Source organism: Dama dama, chromosome 24 (assembly GCF_033118175.1).
Source record: "Dama dama isolate Ldn47 chromosome 24, ASM3311817v1, whole genome shotgun sequence".
NCBI lineage: Eukaryota > Metazoa > Chordata > Mammalia > Artiodactyla > Cervidae > Dama > Dama dama.
In genome coordinates this window covers 56,123,468-56,147,658 of record NC_083704.1, presented here as the reverse complement: position 1 = coordinate 56,147,658, position 24,191 = coordinate 56,123,468, and the positions used below count along the sequence as shown (strand labels likewise).

General features: G+C 41.3%; 1 protein-coding gene and 1 long non-coding RNA gene across 4 annotated transcripts in view; both read right to left on the bottom strand.

Moving 5' to 3' along the window:
- Positions 1-6,156, bottom strand: part of SMARCC1 (SWI/SNF related, matrix associated, actin dependent regulator of chromatin subfamily c member 1) — a 124,508-nt gene extending 118,352 nt beyond the window's left edge. For 2 of the 3 annotated variants that reach the window (XM_061128724.1, XM_061128725.1), the window contains exon 1: positions 3,869-4,063. In XM_061128724.1, coding sequence (XP_060984707.1) covers positions 3,869-4,063 — 195 coding nt within the window. Of the gene's footprint in view, positions 1-3,868; positions 4,064-5,989 lie in introns of those variants that run through there. The other variant, XM_061128726.1, reaches the window with a different exon arrangement.
- Positions 6,157-7,811: 1,655 nt separating this feature from the next.
- LOC133045994 (uncharacterized) lies at positions 7,812-24,082 on the bottom strand. Its single transcript, XR_009690385.1, has 3 exons — positions 23,279-24,082; positions 22,152-22,252; positions 7,812-8,492 (listed from the first exon to the last, which is right to left on the bottom strand). It is a non-coding gene; the product is annotated as an uncharacterized LOC133045994 (long non-coding RNA).
- Between the last annotated feature and the right edge of the window lie 109 nt (positions 24,083-24,191).

Genomic DNA, 24,191 nt, shown 5'->3' with positions numbered 1-24,191 from the left:
ATCTTTTAGTCTCAAAGTTTTAAGAAAGTTAGGAAAATATGCTTAGAAAGCTGTATCAATAAATCTGCTTTATATTCCCTGAGACATTAATAACATATTAAAAGTTTAACTTATCCCTAAATAATTCTATGGCAGCAGATGTCCCATATGAAAAAACAACTGTCTTAACCTGTTAAATACCTTATGTAAAGGGCATGGAATTATCTTCCTTGGGCAATCTAGTCTGTTTTCGTGATCATCGTTAAATCTAAAGCATCTTTATTTAAATCATCCTGAAATCTTTAATTTCAGGAGTAAGCCAAACTTTGGGAAGAAACTTCCCCGGGAACCGAATGGCTTACAGATACACTTCACCTCCTCAAGGAGTTATCATCTGAAAACCACCCTCAACTATGGACAGAAACATACCTTTCAGTGTTAAGGATACACGATACACACCCAACACTACAAGGCAGGCAGCTCAGGTAGATAACCAGCTTCTGTACTGCTAGAGTGGACTGGAAATGCAACCTTGGGCAGTTCCCACTTCCCTAGACTGGCCACCTCCTCTAGACTCCTCTGGCAAGTAGAAACTCATCCCAGTCAAGAAGTATTTACTCTCCTTTCTGTAATGCTAAGGCAAATGTATCAACAAAACTAAAATAAATAGGTTTCTAGAGGTTTCTACCCTAGTTAATCTGTTCATTCATGGAACAAAGATTTATTGAGCACCTTCTATGGACATTCAGAAGACAAAAACAATACAAGGGAACTCTCTTTTAATTTGAAATCAACTGGCTTTTACAGGCAGGTGCCAGTGTCTATCTTTTCCACAACACTGTGAGCTTCTTAAAGAGAAGAATTATGAATAGCAAAAAGAAAAAAAAAAGGGGAGGGCTGGAGCCAGGTGGACCTTCTCTGAATCCCAAATTTGTGACATCTAACTGTAATTCTTAGAGAAGTTACTTAAACCTGAGGTCTCAGGTTTCTCTCATGGGGAAAATGAAGTAAGTAATATCTATCATATAGGACCACTGTGAGGATTTAAGCGAATTATGTTTTAAATGCCTGGATAAAGGGGATGCTCAAGCTGTCCTCATAGTGCATGCATAAACCCATCAATAAAAATGCTACTATCAATGTCATGTCTATTTCATTTATTTGCTGAGATTTATTAATTTGAAAATACAGTATTAAATGCAACACAAAAGTTAAAACTCATCAATGTGTACACCAAGGAGAAATATAGTGTGTATGGAAGAAGCAAAGAACATTCTTGTAAATATTTTTACCACATCAACACCTCTCAGAGGCTGATAGGATTCTGACTATCAGGTCCAAGGATATGCAATTCTGAATCTGAACAGGACTAAGAAATACATTCCAGTTTTATGAAACATTGAGAGGTCAAACCTAACTTTAACTCTGTCTCCAAAGCCTCAGGGACAGGGAGCCAGCATTAGCCTACTGGCTTCAATCCTCTGGGGCAAATCTTGCAATCAGGCTCACAGCCACTTCCTCATCCACCCAAACCCAGCTCTGAAAGACTATCCAACCCTAAAGCTGCCCTCTGAAAACTGGGCCAAAAGAGATGCCGTCTGGAAAGGTAGAAATAACTATCACTGTACTTCCTTTTTTCTATTCCCTTCCTTGCTATCCAAAGGAATATTCCTCCTGAGTATCTCTTTGTTAAAGCTACAGTGATAAAGTAATACAGTATTATATGTCAATTTTATCTCGATAAAACTGGGGTTAAAAATCCAGCCTTGGGATTTCCTGGTGGTCTAGTGGTTAAGAATCCACCTTGCAACATTGGGACATCAGTTCGATCCCTAGTCCAGGAAGATCCCACATGCTGCGGGGCAACTAGGCCCATATGCCACAACAACTGAGCCTGTGCTCTGGAGTCCATATGCAACAACTACTGAAGCCCTGAGCACCCTAGAGCCTGTACTCCACAACAAAAGAGGCCACTGCAATGAGAAGCCCATACGAAGAGTAGCCCCCGCTCTTTGAAACGACAGAAAGTCTGCGCGCAACAACACACACCCAGTGCAACCAAAAAATTAACTAAATAAAATTAAAAAAAAAAAAAATCCAGCCTGGGAGGAAAAACACATTAAGGTATATTAAGACCCAAAATATTGCCTGAAGGGCACGTGATAAACAATAATTTCATAATATAAATATATTCAATTTCCTTAGCTACCACCATAAGAGCTATTGTTTACACACCAAAAAATGACCAACTTACCAATGTACAAGGGAAAACAATATTGTCTACTTGCATATAAATGAGGAAAATCTACAATCTCAAATGTGACTCTAAAATTCCTGGGAGAATAAAGTCAAAGCAACAAAAAAATATATTGTAAATAAGAATATGTCACCTCTCACTTTCTAAAAACTGATGTGTGTGTTGTGCGCTTAGTCGCTCAGTCGTGTCTGACTCTTTGTGACCCCATGGACTGTAGCCCTCCAGGATCCTCTGTAGTTGATATGTTATCATGGATCCATATGCTATCATGGAGAATCCATGCAGATTCTCCAGGCAAGAATACTGGAGTTGGTTGCCAAGCCCTTCTCCAGGGGATCTTCCCAACCCAGAGATCAAACCCAGGTCTCCCACATTGCACGGGGATTCTTTACTATCTGAACCACCTGGGAAGCCCAAAACTTGAGATAAGAAATGGTGGTTTCTGAAAGTACCACAGTGGAGTATCAGAGGAACCCAAGACCCCTGCCCATGCCTAACAAAGTTCAAAAGCTGATGAGTTTTACTGCACTGCAGACCCGAAACCTAAAGTAGATTTCTAGACTACTTTATCTTTTCATTCATTCAACAAATATTTACTAAGCAACTACTAAGGGTCAGGCAATGAGGATCAAAAATGTTCCAGGACACACTATAGTTAACAGGCCAAACAACGTCCTAGCTCCAGGGCGATCGATAGTCCACAACGGAGGAAGTAGAGAACTGTGAAGGGTGTTCAGGAAATTCTGGGACACAGAGAGTAATTTCTTTTTTTTTTTTTGGCAGTCGGCTTCCTTACACTTTCTAAGGGGTTCAGTCATTCCTAAGTAAGTTATATAAAGGGGAAGCTAAAAAAGTTGTTATAAACGTAGGACTAAGTCACAACTTTCAGTACCAACGACTCAGTCCAACTAACACTGCAACGGCAGGACAAGCAGGTAAATGAAAATAATCCCCAAAAACGGTATGAAGGAAACAAAGGTAATATAAAGTGGGGTGACCTAACACGAACGGGGTTCTCAGGGAAGGCCTCACATTAGCTACAAGTCAACATTAACTCCTGCACTCCTACTATACATAAGCAGAGAGAACTGTGAAGTAAAAGCCGTCGTTTTTTTAATATTAATGAGTTCCCAGGAACACTGTAATCCATTATATTAACCTGCGGTTACCGACGTCCGAATACAGCGGTCCACGGTCTTCTTTAGCATACCAACTACAGGTTTAAGAAAACCCTGGTTACCTCACTGGACTTTGAAGACTAATCTCTCAAACAAAACTTGCCTCGGCCCTTACAGCTCGGCTCAGACAGTTTTAATAACCACTGTTCACACACCTAAAGCGGCTAACAAAGAGGAAGAGTCACACCCTCCGGGTCACGGAGCCCGCCCGCTCCCTCACATGCGCGGGCAGGGGCTTTCGCCCGGGCTCCCAGGAGCGGCGCCCCGAGGGCCGGCGGCGCCCCGGGCGCGCGGGCGCCGAGAGCTGGCGGCGGGGGCGTGGCGGGCCCGGCGCCTGCCTTTGTTGTCCCTCGTGGCGCGCGGGGGGAGGGGCGGCCCGAGGCCCGCGAGGCCAGCAGCCGCCCCCGGCCCCCGTCGCGTGGCCTCCCCGGCCCCTACGGGCGCGCGGACCCACCTTCTTGTAGTGCTTGCCCAGCCAGACCCGCACCGAATCCAGCTGGGACACCGTCTCCGGGCTCTCCCAAAACTTGCTCGCCGGGCCCCCGTCCTTCCGCCGATAAACCGCAAGGCCCGCGGCCGCCGCCGCGCCCCCTGCGCCCGCAGCGCCGGCCGTCGTCCCCAGCCCGCCGCCGCCCGCCGCCGCGGCCATCGTCGCCGTCCGTCGTCCCCACCGCCCGGCCCGCCCCGGCCCTCGCGGCGTGCCCCGTTCGCACCCGCGCGCCCGCGCGCGCAGCCGCCACAGCCGCCTCCCGGCCCCGCCCAGCCAACCTCCTTCCGGCGCGGAAGCCCGGCCCCGCCTCTTCTCGGGACCGGCGCCCTAACCGACGAGGGCACGCGCACACGCATGCGCAGCACTCGCGCCGGGCGGGCCTAGGACGAGCCCCTCCACCCGCCTCTTCCGCCTGCACCGCAGACTACTCATCCGCTCCACCTGACAGCTTGGGCTTCCGCGCGTGTGGCTGTTTCCCCGGTACCTGCGTTGAATCGTTATGTAGTCTACAGCTGCACGGTGGTTCTGTGTCACCGTCTGCCACCGCCGGGGAGAAAGGAGCTGGTGTGAGATGTTCCGAGAGGCGAGCGCGTTTCGAGTGTCGCGTGCCGGCAGGGGAACCCACACGCCGGGTGGGAATCTGCGCCTGTCCCCGCTTGCCCTCAGACCTTCTGCACGTAGTGACCCTGTCGTCCTTTGTAAACATCCATCTGGGACCCACCACCTTCGGCTTCACACACCTTCCTCCCCCTCATGGCTCCAGATACACCAGTTCATTCCTGCCTTGGGCCGCTTGCAACAGCTATTCCCGCGACCTGGACCCCCCTTCCCCTTTGATTGTCACTTGTGAAGTGAAAGTCGCTCAGTCGTGTCCGACTCTTTGCGACCCTTGTCCATGGAATTCTCCAGCCAGAATACTGGAGTGGGTAGCCTTTCCCTTCTTCAGGGGATCTTCCTAAACCAGAGATCAAACCCAGGTCTCCCGCATTGCAGGTGGATTCTCTACCAGCTGAGCCACCAGGGAAGCCCAAGAATACTGGAGTGGGTAGCCTATCCCATCTTCAGCGGATCTTCCCGACCCAGGAATCAGACCCGGATCTCCTGCATTGCAGGCGATTCTTTACCAACTGACGCTTTCAAAATCATAGCTTAAAAGTACTTCAGAAAAGTAATCCCTCCTGACCTTGCAGTCTTGAACAATCATACTCGCTTGACATTGTCGGGGTAGGACTCACCATGACTTGGTATTTTTCTTATTTTCTTACTTTCCACATAAATTACATGAGAGCCTAGTCTTGCTCACAGGTGTACCCTCAGTGCTGAAAAGGCCTGTTACCCAACAGATGTTCAATAAATATTTGATGAATGAATGAATGATCTATAGGGAGGCAGAAGAGTTTTAAATTATTAATGAAGTGTGATTGGCCATTATGGAGTTTTGAACATAATGCTCTCTGACCCCAGAACAGAAAGTGACAAGCTCCTTGTGAGTTTTTCAGACCAGCCTTTAAAGAAAAAAAGAGAATATGATCAGGGAGGAAGGGAGATCGCAAACACGTGAGGAAAAAAACTGGAACAAAGGCTTTAAAGTGTGAAAGCATGCTTGGTGAAACTCCTTAAGCCCATGGACTGGAAGCAAAGATGTTACTTGGGGTGGCAGTGAATTCTGAATAGCCTGTAAGCACTGGAATACCAGCTTGAAGACACAGAACGACATGATCAGATTTATAGATTAGAAAGTAGCTACTACAGTAGTGTGAATGATAGAATAGACAAAGAAAGTCTGGAGAAAAATGCATGGACAACAAAAGAAAACATAAATTGGACTTCATCCAAATGACAATCGTTGGTGCTTCAAAATACAGACAAGAAAATGAAAAAAATCAACTGAATGCGAAAAAACACTTGCAAATTATAAACTTTTTGATGAGACATATTCAGAGAATAGGAAAAAACCTTCCAAGTCGATAATGAAAAACAGCAAGATCCAATTTGACAAATTAACTAATAACTAAATGGAATAAACTTAGCACATGCAACATTATGGATGAATCTCCAGATATTATACAGTTAAATAAACCTTACCTGAAAGGATATATACAGGATGATTCAATATATATGAAGTTATCAGTTCAGTTCAGCTCAGTTCAGTCGCTCAGTCGTGTCCAACTCTATGCGACCCCATGAATCGCAGCACGCCAGGCCTCCCTGTCCATCACCAGCTCCCGGAGTCCACTCAAACTCATGCCCATCGAGTCAGTGATGCCATCCAGCCAGAACAGGCTAAACTTCAAAGTAGGGTTCCCTCTGGGGAAGTACAGGGGAAAGAGGGACAGGAGGGAATTTCCTGGGGGTGATAATAAGTTGATTTGAAATAGATTTGCATTACACAGATGTATGCACACCAGTTGTGGAAGGGTAAAATTTGTGCATTTTACTATAAATTTCCCCTCAGAAAAAAAGAACACTAAAGAAATACTGAACTCTTGTTCAAAATATGCATGCTAAAGTGTTCAGTGGTGAACTGTATCTTTCACCTAGCTCTCCAAGCTACACACTAAATTCACACAGTGATCTATCAAAAAGTATTTTTATTGCTCAATAAGTGAAGAGTTGATTAGGTTTCTTCAGTTTTGAAGAAAAAAGAATTTTGAAAAGAAGTGGAAATTACATAATGGTTTGCCTGTTGTTAGACTCATTAGCCTTCTCAGTTTCTGGGAAGGATACCAAAAAGCCTTCTCTAAGATGTATCAAAGAGTATAGTTTAGCAAATATTTTCTTTTTTTTTTTATTTTAAAAAATTAAAAAAAATTTTTTTCCCATTTTCTTTGCTTTTCAAACCCTTGTACTGAGGGCTGACTTTCAATAGACTGCAGTGAGGGAGCTGCTCTGCTACTTATGAAACCCCAAACCAGAAGCAGGTCGTCTGTGAATGGTTTAGCACCAGCTTCCCCACAAACGAACATCAGGTGCGATGGGTGAGGGGGTGGCCACCTTTCAGGTTTAGCAAATATTTTCTATAAAGGGTCAGATAACAAATATTTTAGGTTTGCGGGCCATATGTTCTCTGTGACAACTACTGAGCCCTACCACTGTACCACAAAAGCCGCTATAGGCAATACATAAATGAGTGAGCATGGCTATATTCTAACAAAATTTAGTCACAAAAACAGGTGGTAGACAAGAGTTTTTGTTTGGGTTGATGAAAAACTTTAGGAGATGGATGGTAGTGATGGTTGTGTAACACTGTGGTTGTACTTAATGTCACTGAATTGTGTACCCAAAAGTGGATAAAATGGTAAATTTTATTATATATTTACCACGAAAAAAAGAAATTTTTTTAAGCACAGTGGCAAGCCAGATTGAGTCTGCGCTGTATTTTGTTAAAGACTCCTGACAAAGACTAATACACATATTACCTTTAGCTTAGAAGCATCTCCATTAAGTCAACTTACTCAGATCTGCTTGAGAATATTACAGTATTGCTTGCTTCATCAAGCTTTTATTTTACTAGAGGATTAGGTATATTGGTATATTAGGTATACTAAAGATTAGGTATATGTTCATCTAGACCTTAGGGCCACAAATTTAGCTCATGTAGTTTATGCGAAATGTCTGTCATATTACCTAATTAACAAAGTCAGTCTTATTGTCAACTCAGTTGGGAAAAAAATTGTTTTTGTCAGAGAAAATTTTACTTCATTTTTCAATTCAAATAAATGTGTTAATATTTAAGTTGAGAAATAATATAAAAGCTCTGAGGAATAGGTTATGTAACATTTTATTAGATGGTTTTTAAAAGCAGTCTGGTCAACACTGAAACTATTATTTCAAAAAACCTTCCAACAAAAAGAAACTAAGAAAAGAGAGATTAAAAAAAAAAAAAAAAACTGAAAAACTCCCAACAAAGAAAAGCCTAAAAAAAAAAAAGAAAGAAAAGCCTAGACATTTTGATGGCTTCAATGGTGAACTCTACTAAACATTTAAAGAACAACTAATATTAACCCTTCTCAAACGTTCCCCAAAAAACTGAAGGGAAGGAACACCTCTAGACTCATTCTATGAGTCCAGCATTAACTTGATCCCCAAAACAGATAAGGTTACTACAATAAATATCACTTATGAACACTGATGAAAAAATCCTAAACTAAATACTGGCAAACGAAATTCAGCAGTATATTACAAGGATTAAACACCAAGGGAGATTTATTCCTGGAATGCAAGGTGGTTCAGCATACAGAAATCAATCAATGTAATACACCACATTAAGAAAATAAAGGGAAAAAAACACATGATCATCTCTATGCTGCTGCTGCTGCTAAGTCGCTGCAGTTGTGTCCGACTCTGTGTGACCCCATAGATGGCAGCCCACCAGGCTCCCCTGTCCCTGGGATTCTCCAGGCAAGAACACTGGAGTGGGTTGCCATTTCCTTTTCCAATGCATGAAAGTGAAAAGTGAAAGTGAAGTCGCTCAGTCGTGTCCAACTCTTCACAACCCCATGGACTGCAGCCCACCAGGCTCCTCTGTCCATGGGATTTTCCAGGCAAGAGTACTGGAGTGGGGTGCCATTGCCTTCTCCGATTATCTCTATAGATGGAGAAAAATCATTTGACATAATTGAACACATTTTCATATTTAAAAAAGGCACACACTCAAAAACTAGGAATAGAAGGAAACTATCTCAGTATTAAATATAATCAAAACCATGTAAGAGAAGCCTACAGTGAATATCATACTCAATGGTGAATGAACGTTTTCCTCTAAGATCAAGAGAAAGGTAGAGATGCCTGCTTTTACCACTTGTATTCAACATAGTACTGGAAGTTCTAGTCAGAACAATTAGTCAAGGAAAAGAAAAAGCATCCAAATTTAAGAGAGAAATAAGATATCTCTGTTTGCAGGTGATATGATTGTATACATAGAAAACCCTAAAGATTCTATTTTTAAAAATCTTGTATGACTAATACATGATTTCATCAAGGTAGCAGGATGCAAAATCAACACACAAAAAATCAGTGGCATTTCTGTATATGAATAACGAGCTATCTAAAAAGGAAATTACAACAATTTCATTTCCAATGGAACCAAAAACAATAAAACACTTAGGAATTAACCAAGCAGGTAAAATAATTATACAATGAAAACTATAAAATATTGCTGAGAGAATTTAAAACACAAATGGAAACATATTCCTTGTTCATAGATGGAAGACCTAATAATTTTAAAATATCAGCACTACCCAAAGAAATCTATAGATTCAATACAAGCTCTATTAAAATCCCGGGGATGTTTTTTGAAGGAATACAAAAACCTATACTAAACATAATTTTATCAATAGAATGTAAAATTAAAAAGAAAAATAAAACCAAAAAATGTTGAAAAAAAAGAACAAAGTTGGAGAACTCAACTTCCTGAATTCAAAACTAATCAAAGCACTATAGTACTGGCACTAAGACAGACATATAGATCAATGGAAAGAATAGAAAGCCCAGGAACAAACTTTGCATGTACGGTCAAGTGATCTTTTGATAAGCATGCCAAGACCTTTCAATGGGGAAAGGGCAATCTTTTCAACAATTGGGACTGGTTAAACCAGATTAACTATATGCAAAAGAATGAAATTGGACCCTTACCTCACACTATATACAAAAATTAATTCACAATGGATCAAAAACCTCAGTGTCAGAAATAAAACTATTACTAGGAGAAAACACAGGGTAAAAACTTCATGACTGGGTTTGACAATGATTTCTTATGACACCAAAGGCAATGATTTCTTGAATGTGACATCAGAGGCACAGGCAACAAAAGAAAAAGTAGACAAATTGGACTTAATGAAAAATTTTAAAATTCTGCATCAAAAGAATATCAACAGAGTAAAAAGGTGACCCGTAGAGTGGGAAAATCCCATAGACAGAGGAGCCTGGTGGGCTACAGTCCATAGGGTCACAAAGAAACAGACACAACTGACGTGACTTAGCACGCATGCATGATAAAGGATTTTTATCCAGGATATATAGTGGACTCCTAAAACTCAACAACAAATTCAAAAATTGACAAAGGAAATGATCAGATAGTTCTCCAAGGAAAATATACAAATGGATAATAAGCACATGAAAAGATTTTCAACATCTTTAAACATTAGAGAAATGAAAACCAAACATACAATGATGTACTGCCTCATATCCATTAAGATGGCCACTATTAAAAATAATAAGTATTGACAAGGATGAGGAGAAATTGGAACCCTTGTGTACTGTTGGTGAGAATGTAAAGCATTACACTCACTATGGAAAACAGTATGCTGCTGCTGCTGCTAAGTCACTTCAGTTGTGTCCAACTCTGTGCAACCCCATAGACTGCAGCCCACCAGGCTCCTCTATCCTTGGGATTCTCCAGGCAAGAACACTGGAGTGGGTTGCCATTTCCTTCTCCAGGAAAACAGTATGATGATTCCTCAAAAAATTAAGAACAGAATTACCATACAATCCAACAATACTACTTCCAGGTATACACCCACAAGAATTGAAAGCAAGGTCTTAAAGAAATATTTGTACAACCACATACACAAGAGCATGATTCACAGTAGCCAAAAAAAGTGTGATACATACAATGGAATATTGTTGAGTTTTAAAAGGAAAATGATTCTGATATATGCTGCAACATGGATGAACTTTGAGGATATCACACTAAATGAAATACAACAGTCACAAAAAGATATGTATGATTCTACTTATATGAGGTACTTAGAGTAGTCAAAATCATAAAGACAGACAGTAGAATGGTCATTGCTAGGGATTAGGGAGAGGGAAAATGGGGAGTTACTGTTTAATGAGTTCAGTTCAGTTGCTCAGTCGTGTCTTACTCTTTGTGACCCCATGAATCGCAGCACACCAGGCCTCCCTGTCCATCACCAACTCCTGGAGTCTACCCAAACCCATGTCCATAAAGTCAGTGATGCCATCCAGCCATCTCATCCTCTGTCATCCCCTTCTCCTCCTGCCCCCAATCCCTCCCAGCATTAGGGTCTTTTCCAATGAGTCAACACTTCGCATGAGGTGGCCAAAGTATTGGAGTTTCAGCTTCAACATCAGTCAGTTCAAAAGCATCAATACTTCAGCCCTCAGCTTTCTTCACAGTCCAACTCTCACATCGATACATGACCACTGGAAAAACCATAGCCTTGACTAGATGGACCTTTGTTGGCAAAGTAATGTCTCTACTTTTAAATATGCTATCCAGGTTGGTCATAATTTTCCTTCCAAGGAGTAAGCGTCTTTTAATTTCATGATTGCAATCATCATCTATAGTGATTTTGGAGTCCCCAAAAAATAAAGTCTGACAATGTTTGCAGTGTTTCCCCATCTATTTCCCATGAAGCGATGGGACCAGATGCCATGATCTTAGTTTTCTGAATGTTGAGCTTTAAGCCAACTTTTTCACCCTCCTCCTTCACTTTCCTCGAGGCTTTTTAAGTTCACCTTCACTTTCTGCCATAAGGGTGGTGCCATCTGCATATCTGAGGTTATTCATATTTCTCCCAGCAATCTTGATTCCAGCTTGTGCTTCTTCCAGCCCAGTGTTTCTCATGATGTACTCTGCATATAAGTTAAATAAGCAGAGTGACAATATACAGCCCTGACGTACTCCTTTTCCTATTTGGAACCACTCTGTTCCATGTCCAGTTCTAACTGTTGCTTCCTGATCTGCATACAGGTTTCTCAAGAGACAGGTCAGATGGTCTGGTATTCCCATCTCTTTAAGAATTTTCCACAGTTTAATGACTACAGAGTTTCAATTTTATAAGATGAAAAGGTATATGGAGACAGATGGGGTAATGGCTGTATAACATAATGAATGTAATTAATATCACCAAACTGTACACTTAAAAATGGTTCAGATGCCTAAGGGAAATAAGTCTGACAGAGAAAGATACCACGTGATGGTCCCTTATGTGTGGAGTCTAAAAAACAAAAATAAATACAAGCTTAAAGACAGAGGAGAGACAGGTAGTTGCAAGAGGTGGAGGGTGGGGGATTGGAGAAATAGATGAAGAGGGTCAAAAGGCACACAGTTCAAGTTTTAAAATAAATAAGTCATGGGGAATGTAATGTACAGCATTGTGACTATACTTAATAATACTGTATTACATATTTGAAAGTTGCTAAGATAGTAGATCTTCAGTCCAGTTGCTCAGTCGTGTCCAACTCTTTGCAACCCCATGGACTGCAGCACACCAGGCTTCCCTGTCCATTGCCAACTCCCAAAGTTTACTCAAACTCATGTCCATTGAGTCGGTGATAGTAGACTTTAAAAGTTCTCAAATCAAGGGACTTTCTTGGCGGTCCAGTGGCTACGACTTTGTGTTCCCTATGTAGGGGGCCGGGGTTCAATCCCTGATCAGGGAACTAGATCCCACATGCTGCAACTAAAGATCTTGCATACTGCAACTAAGAGTTTACATGCTGCAACCAAGACTGAAGATCCTATGTGCTGCAACTAAGACGTGGTGCAGCCAAAATAAGTAATAAATAAATATTTTCTTAAAAAGTTCTTATAACAAGAAAAAAATTTTACAACTGTGTAAATGATGAATATTAATTGTTGTGGTCATTTTGCAATGCCTACAAATACTGAATTATGTACACCTGAAATTAATATGGCAATTATATCTCAATTGAAAAAATAAAAATTAAGGATTTCCCTGATGGTCCAGTGATTCAGAATCTGCCTTGCAATGCAGGGGACATGGGTTCAATCCTTGGTCCGGAAGATTCCATGGGCCAGGGAGCAACTAAGCGTATGTGCCACAGCTATTGAATCCATGTACTGCAACTACTGACGCCCATAAGCCTAGAGCCCATGATTTGCAACAAGAGAAGCCACCACAATGAGAAGCCCAAGCACCGCAACTGGAGAGTAGCCCCTGTTTGCTGCAACTAGAGAAAGCCTGCGTGCAACAGTGAACACCCACCACAGCCAAAAAAAAAGAAATTAGATAAATCTTTTTTTAAAAAAAGAATGGATTGATGCAAAATCAACCTTGTTAAAAAAAATTAAAAATTACAAAACTTGTTAACATGGCAAATTTTATGTGTATTTTATCACAATAAAAAATTTGGAAAAAACAGATCGACAGGGACTTCAAATATTAAGTTTATTACATATAAGTCCATAAAACTACTAACTTTTTTCACTTTTTTCCCCCTAAGCTTTATTGAGATACAATTAACATATAAATTTTATTAGTTTAAGATTCACTATGCTTATTTTTTTTCTTTTTTTTCTCTCTTTTTTTTTTTTAAGATTCACTATGCTTATTTTTAAGAAGTAAAAGGTAAGTTTGAAAGTTTCATCTGGAAATCAGAAAACTATGAGAAGTGACAGGTTTGAAAAAGAGCCAATGAGAAAATATAATAAATGAAAGTAAAAGCTCACTGGACATGTTGAAGACTAGACTGGACACAACCAACGGATCAATGAACTAGGGAGCTAAGTCAGAAGAAATAAGTCTTGAAGTTTAGAAAGATGAAAAAATGGGAGGTATGAGGCAAGGGAAAGACAGGGTAAGAAAGAAGATACAGTGTTCAAATATACATGTAAGTTGAGGCTCAGAGGATGAGACAGAGTAGAGGCAATTGCTAAATGATGATTGAAAGTTATGTAAAAATGACAACAGATATTCATAGATTCAAGAAGCCTAACAAATCCCAAGCATGGTAAATACAAAGAAATTCTCATTTATGCTCACTGTAGTAAAACTGCAGAAATCCTAAAGGATATACATCAGACAGAAGAAAAATGATTCCTGATTTGCAAAAACGGAATGAAGAGCAAAGAAGTCGTAAATAGTGGGTAACTCTCAATATTTACTGGATAACTCTCTTAAAAAGAAGAGTGTCTTGTGTGGTTTTAAAAGATAGAATTTAAATACTTAACAAAAAAGGTAGGCAAGTTGCAAGTGGAGAAATGGTAGTAGTCTAAGAAGGAATGTAAACATATTGATTACCATTAATATTTGACAAATTAAAGATACATGTTTAGTTTCTAGTGAACCAGCTGAGACTTGCATGTCATCCACAGTTAGAATTAGAAAATAAATAATAAGCAATAAAATACTGGAATTGAGTATAGGGACAAATGAAAAACAGAAAACTAAATGGCAGGGCCAGCCCAAAATTTATTAGCAATTGCATTAAACTTACTAGAAATAATTGCATTAAACTTACTAGAAATAAAAGGCTTCACTTACATGCAAAAATTTCAGATTAGATTTTTTTTAAAACTAAAGGTTTCTCTCCTTCCCATTCCCTTCCTATCCTGAAAATTTTATTCCACAAGCTTTGGGCTTTCCTGGTGGCTCAGAGGGTAAAGAATCTGCCTGCAATGTGGGAGACCCAGGTTTGATCCCTGGGTTGGGAAGATCCCCTGGAATAGGAAATGGCAACCCACTCCAGAATGGACAGAGGAGCCTGGCGGGCTACAGTCCATGGGGTCGCAAAGAGTCAGACACGACTGAGCGACTAACACTTGACTAACACACCAGGTGAGCAACTGCTCGCGTGGGGAAGGGGGCTAGAGCAGCCCAGAGTGGGTTGAGTCTGGCGAGAAATGATTGAGGGCCTGTGCCTTCCGGGGGTTACAGTCCAAGAAGGGTTACGAGGGCGTCCGTGGGCAGGGGGGGCAACCCAGCACAGGCTATGAGGTCCCACACGTGGCAAGGAGGGTGCTCAGAATGCAGAGAGCATAGCCTAGGTGGAGCGAGAAGGGTTTTCACGTGGGAGAGCTGCTTGGCATGTTTGATTGGAGCCTGAGTCAAAGGAGGAAAGTCTCTCCAAGAAGAGAGCAGCCTGGCATGAGGTGTCAAGAGCCAGAGGCACTTTTTCAGTCCTTCGGGGGCTGTAAATAATGTGACGGTCAAACACAGACTAAAATTAAGTAATCTAACTTAAAGAGAGGAAAGAGGAGATTCTAAATTTCAGGAAAGAACTAGATACTAATACCATCAAACAAAAAAAGAGCACGTGTGTGTCAGTCGCTCAGTCATGTCCGGCTCTGGGATCCCATGGGCTGTAGCCCGCCAGGCTCCTCATTCCATGGGATTCTCCAGGCAAAAATAATGGAGTGGGTTGCCATTCCCTTCCCCAGGGGATCTTCTCAATCCAGGCGGATTTTTTTTTTTTAACCATCTGAGCCACGAGGGAAGCAAAAAAGAGCCTAACAGATTTGAAAAGAAGCAAATAGGAATACTAAAGTCAAAAAACACAACAATTGCAATTATAAGTTGATGCGTACTTTTACTCTTCTGGGTTTTTTTGGCTGCATGCCAACCAGGCTTCAAACCTGTGCCCCCCCTACATTGGGAGCATGCAGTCTTAACTGCCAGGAAGACCCCCAATGGGGAGTTTTAATAGCAAACTAGATACAGCTGGGTAAGTGGAAAATCAAAAGAAATATCCAGAAATAAGCATGAAAAATAAAAAGAAAATACAAAGAATATAGGTATGTGACGAAACGTCAACAAGAAGGGAAATTCGTAAAGGACATACAGGACTTCTTTGCACTATTCTTTAAATTTTTCTGTTAGTGAAATTATTTCAAAATTAAAAAAAATATACTTAGATATACTTCGCACTGTAGTCTAAGCCTTATGACAAGTTTTTGATATAACAATAAGGATAATATCTTTATAAAGTTAAAACCAGGTTTAATAATTTGTTAAGGTGCTGACCAGAGTTATGACTTCAAGGTCACTACCAGTCTCATTCTCTAATAAAGACACAGAAGACAGTGACATTGAAACATAAAACATACACTAGACTATATTCAGAAAGATAGTGGTAACATCACTTCTAGACGCCCAGTGAGTCTTAGTTGGAAGAAACTGGGGAGGAGTCACTGCTCAGTAGGCCTCCTGGAACCCAAAGGAACTAAAGTGTTGACAAGGCAGGGTAAAGCCCAGGGACTTGGAAAAGGTTCCTTCACTGAAGACCTTTAGAATGTAGTTTGGGTTAAAATGGAATTCAGTAAACAACAATTTAAAACTTTTTCACTGGAGTGTGATGTACTTACAAAAATGCACATAAATCGTAAGCGTAGGGTTCACCAGATTATACCAAAGTAAACCCCTTGTAAGAGCACCACTCAGTTCATGACCTGGAGGCAACCAGAATGTTCTTTCCACACCTTCCCTAATTATTACTGCTTCCCAGTCCTAGAGATGCTCTGTCATCCTCCTGACTTACTGCGCCAGAAATTCTTCTACCAGTTCTAATAATACTTTAAACTGCCATAGGATTTCAGCATTAGTTTTACTTTTAAAATTCAATTTCCTTTCGTTTTTCTGCATATATAGAACTCATACCCAAGGTAGAAATTCTGAGCATTCACTAAGTCTTGTAAAACTTGAACAAATAGCATAGTTCAGTTCTGGAAAAGCCATTGGACAAAGGTGAATTGCACAGCTCAACTTGAAAGGTTCTTTCTCTTGGTTAGTCGCTCTGGAAAGAAACAACTCCAGTAGCCAATCCATACTGATTCCATAAAGTTATTAGACATCTATCATGGGCCACAATAATACACTAATGTCTTAGTAGCACAAGGAAATTACTCTGTTCTCATGTGACAACATCAGCTAAATGAAGTTAAAATGAGCCACTGCCTACTTAAACACAAGTTAAACATAATTACTGGTTTCAAACTCAGTCTGAGTAACCAAGTATTACTTGCAGAAAGTGACTAATAGCCACTACCACTAGAATTCATATAGTAAAGATGAAAATGGCAAAATTGGACAATTGGCCAGAGCAGAAAGGTGCTCCCTTCTAAGCATCCCTGTTGGTCCTCTGCTTATCCTTAGCAAAGGTTAAGACCAAGCCCTGTAAACTTTTGAGCAAATAAAGCCAAGGGTGAGAAAAAGAATCCTATCTGGGAGACCACCCAGAGAGTGAAAAAACCATATGATTTTTCAAGGTTAACTGTTAGCCAGAAAGATTCATAATAGTCTTCAGCAACAGTAAGATAATGTCTTGTATAAATCTATTTGTCCTAAGATCCTACTAAGGCTCTCTAGCTACACATACTCTGCTTGAATCTCATTCTGTAGCTACGCAGCCATATTCACAGAATATCTAACCAATTCCCATCAATGAAGAAGTACCATCTGTAAAACTCTGGCTTCCTAGATCTACCAGGCAGTTAAATACATCCTTGGCAACTATATTGAGTAAGCTGAAATTCTAAGCGCCATAACTTTTAGAAAATCTGGTAATGAGTCTTAGATGAAAGATAAGCTCTAAAAACAAACACATTCCTGCTTTGTGAGAATTTGACAAAAGTACTACAGTGAGTCCTCTGGGGAAAGGAATAGAGCTTCCCGGGTGGCTCACTGGTAAAGAATCCACCTGCCAACGCAGGGAGATGCGGGTTCGATCCCTGGGTCAGGAAGATCCCTTGGAACAGGAAATGGCAAACCACTCCAGTATTCTTGCCTAAGAAATACCATGGACAGAGGAACCTGGCAGGCTATACAGTCCACAGGGTCACAAAGAGTCGGACATGACTAGGCGATAGAGCACGAGTATGGTGGGGAAAGGAATAGTGACCCCTGCTGCCCTCTAGTGTTGAATATAAGAACTGCATGTCCCGCTCAAAAGACCCAAAGGCCAGTACTGGCACCCTAAAAAGCAGGAAAGTTTGAATCTTTTACAGTCATTGTGATTATTGCTATGTTTTGGTGTATATGTTTATTTTTCTGTTTACCATGCTTTTTCTTTACTTATACTCTGCCTTCTGTTCAATTCATAGTTTTATTTTTCTTTGACTGTCTTGGAGAACTATATTTCTATTTCTTTAGTAGTTATATTTACATTTCCTTTATACTCTAAATAAAAATTTCTAACAAAATCCTAAATTATTCACTGTCTTATCTTCCTCCTGAGTAAGACCTTACTTCTTCTGAATCAGGGGTGGTAATTATTAACCTAAGTGTTGGTGTATTTGCTCATGATGTGCTTACTCAGTAACTGTATTTTTAATTTCTAGGATTTCTAACTGGTTCTTTAAACATTTACCATTTCATTTCTGATCACTTTTATTTCATAATTTCTTCTTTCAGTAAAAGTATCTTTCCTTCATGTCTCTGAGTATTCCAAACATACTTAAAAGTTTTCAGTTCACTCCATTATTTTCATTTCAATTACAATGAATTCATTTCTTGATGCTGATTTTGTAGGTTATTTCTCTTTTGGCTATGTTTTCTTGTATGCTTTGGAAGCTTAACCTCTAAGCTCTTCATGAATGGAAAAAGTTTCCCATTTCACAATATCTTTCCTTCCCTGAGGGTTTTGTGATAACCTCTACCCAGTCCTCCAGGAAACCCAACTAGAAACAAGTCTTAACATTAGTAATTTCGACTCTGTTTGCACCATGAAATTTGGGAGCCAGGAGATCCAGTCACCAAGTGAGAGGGTAGCTGGACTTAGGTCTGGATTCAGTGTTGTGTCTGCTTCCTAAGTATTCAACTTCATAAACTATGTCTTCATGCACAGATGGGATGAAATTTTTTCCAATACTAGGTTTAAGGAGCCCTACCTAAATTCCTAATGGCAAGCTGCAATCCAAGCCCCACACAGCCACATTCCTTCAACTGATTACTTTCTAAGTTACAAACTCCAGACTGCCTCTATTTCTGAATCCATAGCCAGGCAAGATTACATCAGTGTGTTCGTGGTCAACAAAATTGTTTATCTTGTTTTTGAATATGGATATGTTATTTTAACCTTTTCTGGTTAATTTTACCATGTGTTTGGAGCAGAGGGAGTAGCATCAAAGTGTGTACTATCTTGACAAGAAGTCAGTTTCATTCACTTTTTTAAAAAACGGTGGTCCTTAGGCAGTACCATGGTTAACAGTGATGGCTAAAAAGCAGCCTGGTAGCTGTACATTCTCTTTCCAGTTTTATCAATAAATATTTTATCAGGTTGGGGATAACTGACTTGTACAATTTTGCCAATGACATTAACTAGAGCTTCTGTTTGAAGTAACTGATTTTGTGTTTACTGCATACCAAAACATGTGATACTTCATTACCTAAATTCCCCTATTTCTGCACTTTGAGGCTCAAAAAATTAACCCATGGAAAATCAATAAATCTATAAACAAACTATAATCATGTTTTGATGCTGCAGTGGTACCAAACTTAAAATATTGGTACAAAGGAGAGGGATAAGATTAAAATTTACCCAAAAGAATCTACAGTTAAGAATGATAAAAATGATATTAAGGATTTACTAGCTTTCTAAAGTATGATACTGGTTTTGTTATTATTCTGAATAAAATTAGTCTTCTAAAGATGCACCCTGGAATTGTTACAGATGAAATGGTATAATCTGATTAAAAGAATCTGGGGTGGTGGACACTGGCTGATTTGGATTTTTTTTTTTTTCAGTTCTACCAGTTTATTGCTACCAACCCATCTCCCTCCACCCTCGTGCACACATGCTCAGTCATGTAAACCCATGGACTGCAGCCCGCCAGGCTCCTCTGTCCATGGACTTTTCCAGGCAAGAATACTGGAGTGGGTTGCCACTTCCTTCTTCATGATTTGGATTTAAAGATGAAACAGTTTTGGCCTTGAGTTGATAACTGTTAAAACTAGGTGGGAAAGATGGGGACCATGGGTGTTCACTGTACTGTCAGGATCTGGGCAGGTACAGGTCTGGAATTTTAACCTACTTAGAAGCTGAACTGGTAGCAACCCTGTTACCAGTTTCATCAAAGCTGGCAGAAGACACAAGCCTCCTTAGTCAGACACAAAGGATATTAATCACAGCAAAAGCAGTTGCCAGAGAGTCTTGCCAGATTCCAACAGGTCCCAAACTCACCTCTGCCCCAAGTTCCCTGGGTGCAGTACAAAGAGTTGACCACCATAGTCTGCTCACATAATGGATTCCATTGCCAGAGAGGAATACTGAGGATGGTAGATTGAGTTTTTACAGCAAGTAGAAGCTAAGTCTGCCCTTTGTCATGGGGGAGACAATACTTCTTGCCTCAAGGTAGAGGTAGCTTGCTGAAAACACAATCCTGGGAAACAGTCCAGGTAAAGAGCAGTCAGGGCTTTGCACTCTTGATACACCCAACAAGAACTTGCAGGGGTGCCGAGGGTCCATGGCAGATTGCCTAACCTAACACTCACTATCTCTTTACTTTTGTATGTTTGAAATTACCGCTAAGTCCTGTCAGATATATAAATATATATAATATTTATATTATATATATATAAATATATATAATATATAGAAATACATAAATAATATTATTATACAAAAAGAACCTACTGTGTAGCACAGGGAAGTCTACTCTATAATGACCTCTATGGGAAAAGAATCTAAAAAAGAGTAGATATGTGTATATTTATAGTGATTCAATGTATATTGATTCACTGAAACAATGTTGTAAACTATTCTCCAATAAAAATTAATAAAAAATGCACTTTGGAATCATTAACATACTGGGTAGAGAACTTGCTTTTTGTTTTACTCAATATTTCCTGGGTATTTTCCATGTCTGTACACTAGATATAATTCATTCTTTTAAATTGCTGCTTCCTCCTTGATTAATGATATTATGGACTGAATTATGTCCATATGTTGAAATTTATAAGTTGAACACTTAACCCCCAGCGTGACTGTGTTTAGAGACTGGGCTCTCAGGGAGGTAACAGGTTAAATGAGGCCCTAATGCTGGGGCCCTAGTAAGATAGGACTGGTGTTTTTATACGAGGAAGAGACACTAGAGACCTCTCTCCAAGCAACTGAAGAAAAGCCATGTGAGGACACTGTGTGCTTAGGTGCTCAGTTGTGTTCAACTCTTTGCGGCCCCACGGACTGTAGCCCACCAGGCTCCTCTGTCCACGGAATTTCCCAGGCAAGAATACTGGAGTGAGTTGCCATTTCCTCCTCCAGGGGATCTTCTTGGCCCAGGGATCAACCCCACGTTTACTACTTTGGCAGGAGATTCTTTACCACTGCGCCACCTGGGAAGCCTGAGGACACTGTCTACAGGCTGGGAATAGAGATCTCATCAAAAACCAACTCTAACGGCACCTTATCTTGGCCCTAAAGACTCCAGAACTACAAGAAAACAAATTTCTGTTGTTTAAATCACCTGGTCGTTGATATTTTGTTCTGACAGTCCAAGCAGACTATTGCAGATATATTCTACTTTATTTAATTTCCTAATAAGAGATGTGGGGATTTTTAAAATTAAGTGTAAGGTAGCAATGATTTTATCACACATACATGATTATTATGCTTAGATACACGCTTTGAACTGAAACGTGTCAAAGGCACACACATCTTAAATCTGATTCTGCCAAACCACCCTTTTAAAAAAAGCACTATTTAACGTCCCCCCAATACGAATGCTTGTTTCCCTAAACTAGAACCAGTTTGCCACGTGACAACGCTCCCTTGTTCAACAACACTTATTCAGTATCTATTTCTGAACAGTAGCAGGCACTGCGCAATGTGTTTAGGAAATAGTAGTGAACAAAGGATTAAGTCCTTGACCTCAAGGATCTGTATTGTAGGTGGAAACGCTAAGGATACACATATAAATACATAAAATGGCCTGGGAAAGCTGTCTCTGAGAACATCTAAGCAGAGATCCAGATGGAAAGAGGAAACAAATCTTACCAATACTTGAAGGAAGAATGGTAAGAGCGTTTCATGGTTTTAATTGTCTTTTAAAAATAAGCAAAGTTGGGAGTTCCCCGGTGGGCTAGTCATCAGGATTTGGTGCTTTCACAGTCGTGGCCCTGGCCCAGGTTCAATCCCTAGCAGGGAAACTGAGATCCCTGCATCCCCTTAAGCTTGTGAGGCATGGCCGAAAACAAAGACAAAAACAAGTTGCAATTCTATTCCTCGCATACACCCAAAACAATTGAAAACAAACAGGTGTTCCAATACTTGTACACCAACGTTCACAGCACCACTATTCTCAACAGGGCCACTATACAGGGGAAAACAAACAGCTCAAAGCAAGGCTGCAAAGCCTAAGTAGGAAACTGTCAGAAGAAGTGCAGAAGTTTCTAGAAAGAGAAGTTAGCAAAGAATGAAATCTAGAGACTGGACAGTGAGAAGGAAAATAAGGCAGTGATAAAGGCGTAAGACTAGACAGTGACTAGGACATAAGAGGTGAAATATGGGGGGAGGTGGGGGGAGACAGACACTAACTGGCACTCACCTTGATATAAAATGGGTCATTTTATCAGCCTCACCAGATACAGCCATTCATTAAGAATAGTCCCAAGGCTCAAGAACAGGAAAAAGCCTTCAGCGAAAAAACTAGAAACATAAAATGTGCAATAAGGAAAAGTGCTTAGAACATTCCACTTGTACCTCTTGCAGGGCTTCCTCTAGCTTTTAAGATTTATTTGCATGCTTTTCTCATCCTCTCTTCCAGACTAGAATTTCCTCTGGAGCAGTCACCATGTCTTTGTCATTTAACATTCTCAACACCACTTCAAGCACAATCTGAATGAGGCTCAATCTATCACCTCCAACTTAATCACATTAACATAATCCCTCCAGTCACCTGGGTACAACCTCAGTCATCCCTCCACACTCCTGCGGCCAGAGACCAGTCTGGTGCTCTACAATCACCCTCTCGTCTTGTCTTTTTCACTGCTGAGCACAGTTTAGTCCCTCATTACACTCATCTACTTAGTATCCTAGCTAATATTTTTCCAGCTGGCTCTATCCTCACACTTCCATAATAATGTCCCTAAAATAGAACAGTTATTCTACTCTCCTACTTAGAACTGTAAAAATGTCTTACCAAAAAATAGATTAAAAATAAAGTAAAAATCCTAGTGTAAGAGAATGGATACATGTATATGTACGACTGAGGCCTTTTGGTGTTCACCTGAAACTATCACACTATTAATTGGCCATACTCCAATACAAAATTTTAAAAAGTTTAAAAAATCCTAGTGTAGCATTCCTAACTCTACTTTTTCTGCTCTATCTCCTCTAAAGATCACTCACATATCCAGCCCTCTGGGCACATTAAAATTACTGAATATTCTAAGGATTTGCCCTGTGTTCTGCTTTGCTCACATGGTTCTCTCTAATCCTGGAATACTTTATACTTCCTCCCCAGCATTTATAACTTTCTTTTTGCCTGCCGCCTACTTTCATCTTCTCTACTAGGCCCTAAGCCTCTTGGGGGCAGGATCTTTGTATCCTCTACACCTGCTTATCAACTGCTTTCTATCAATATTCATGCACGGATCATCCTCACATCTCACAGCACCACGCCCTGCTCAAAACAGGTAACAATTATTTAAATGAATGATGTTCCATGCTCACCTCCCTCACCCTTCTGTCCAACGCAGAGAGAAAGTAAATAATAGAAAATACTTGTTGAATTTAACTGTTTGGACAAAAATAACGCGATATGGCCACATCTTAAAAGCACATTTTAGGTCCTTCCAGCTGAAAATGGTGACCCAGCTTCAGAGCTATCCCCCACTGAGATCTCGCCTTTTGAAGCTGGAATTCACTGAACTCACACAGGCGGAGCCTCGCTTCGAGGACGGCTGCACAGAACAGAACTTAAGGCCCTCTCTCACTTCGGAGCCGTGAGGGCGGAGAGGGAGGGGGCGTGACCTTCACAGCCGCCCAGCAGCACTCCGCCCTACAAGGGCCCCCTGGTCCTTTCCCTAGCGGAGTACCGCTTCCAACGCGCCATCACGTAGATTTCACCCTCGTAACAATCTCGTGAGGCAGAAATTCTCATCATCTTCCTGAAGAAACAAGATCTGAGGGGGAGTGGGGTGGGGGAGATGGAGAAGCTATAGAAGAGGCGTGGCAACCAGCGGCTGCGAGGAAGGCGGGTGGGAGCCCAGGACTCCAGCCAGGAGCCAGGAGCGGGATGGATTTCGTTCCCGGCTCAGCCCTGATTCGAGCCTTGTGACCTCACTGGCAGCGGGAGGCGCGGGGCGGGCGAGCAGACGACCCGAAGGTCGTCCCGCTCTCACAGCCCGGAGGCGAAGCCTCTCTGAGAGCCGAGCGGCTCACACTCCCCCCCGCCTCGGAGCCCCCAGAGCCCCCCGCGCGCCCGCCCCCTTCGCTCTACCCTGACGGAAGTCCCGCCTCGCCCGGCCGCCATTGGACCCGGCTTCGGGGGTGGGGGGGTGTCTCGCCGCGGGTTGGCCGCCCTGCGGCGTGAGCCCTGGGGGCCACTACGAGCCCCAGGCTAGGGGGACCTTGCTCAAGAGCC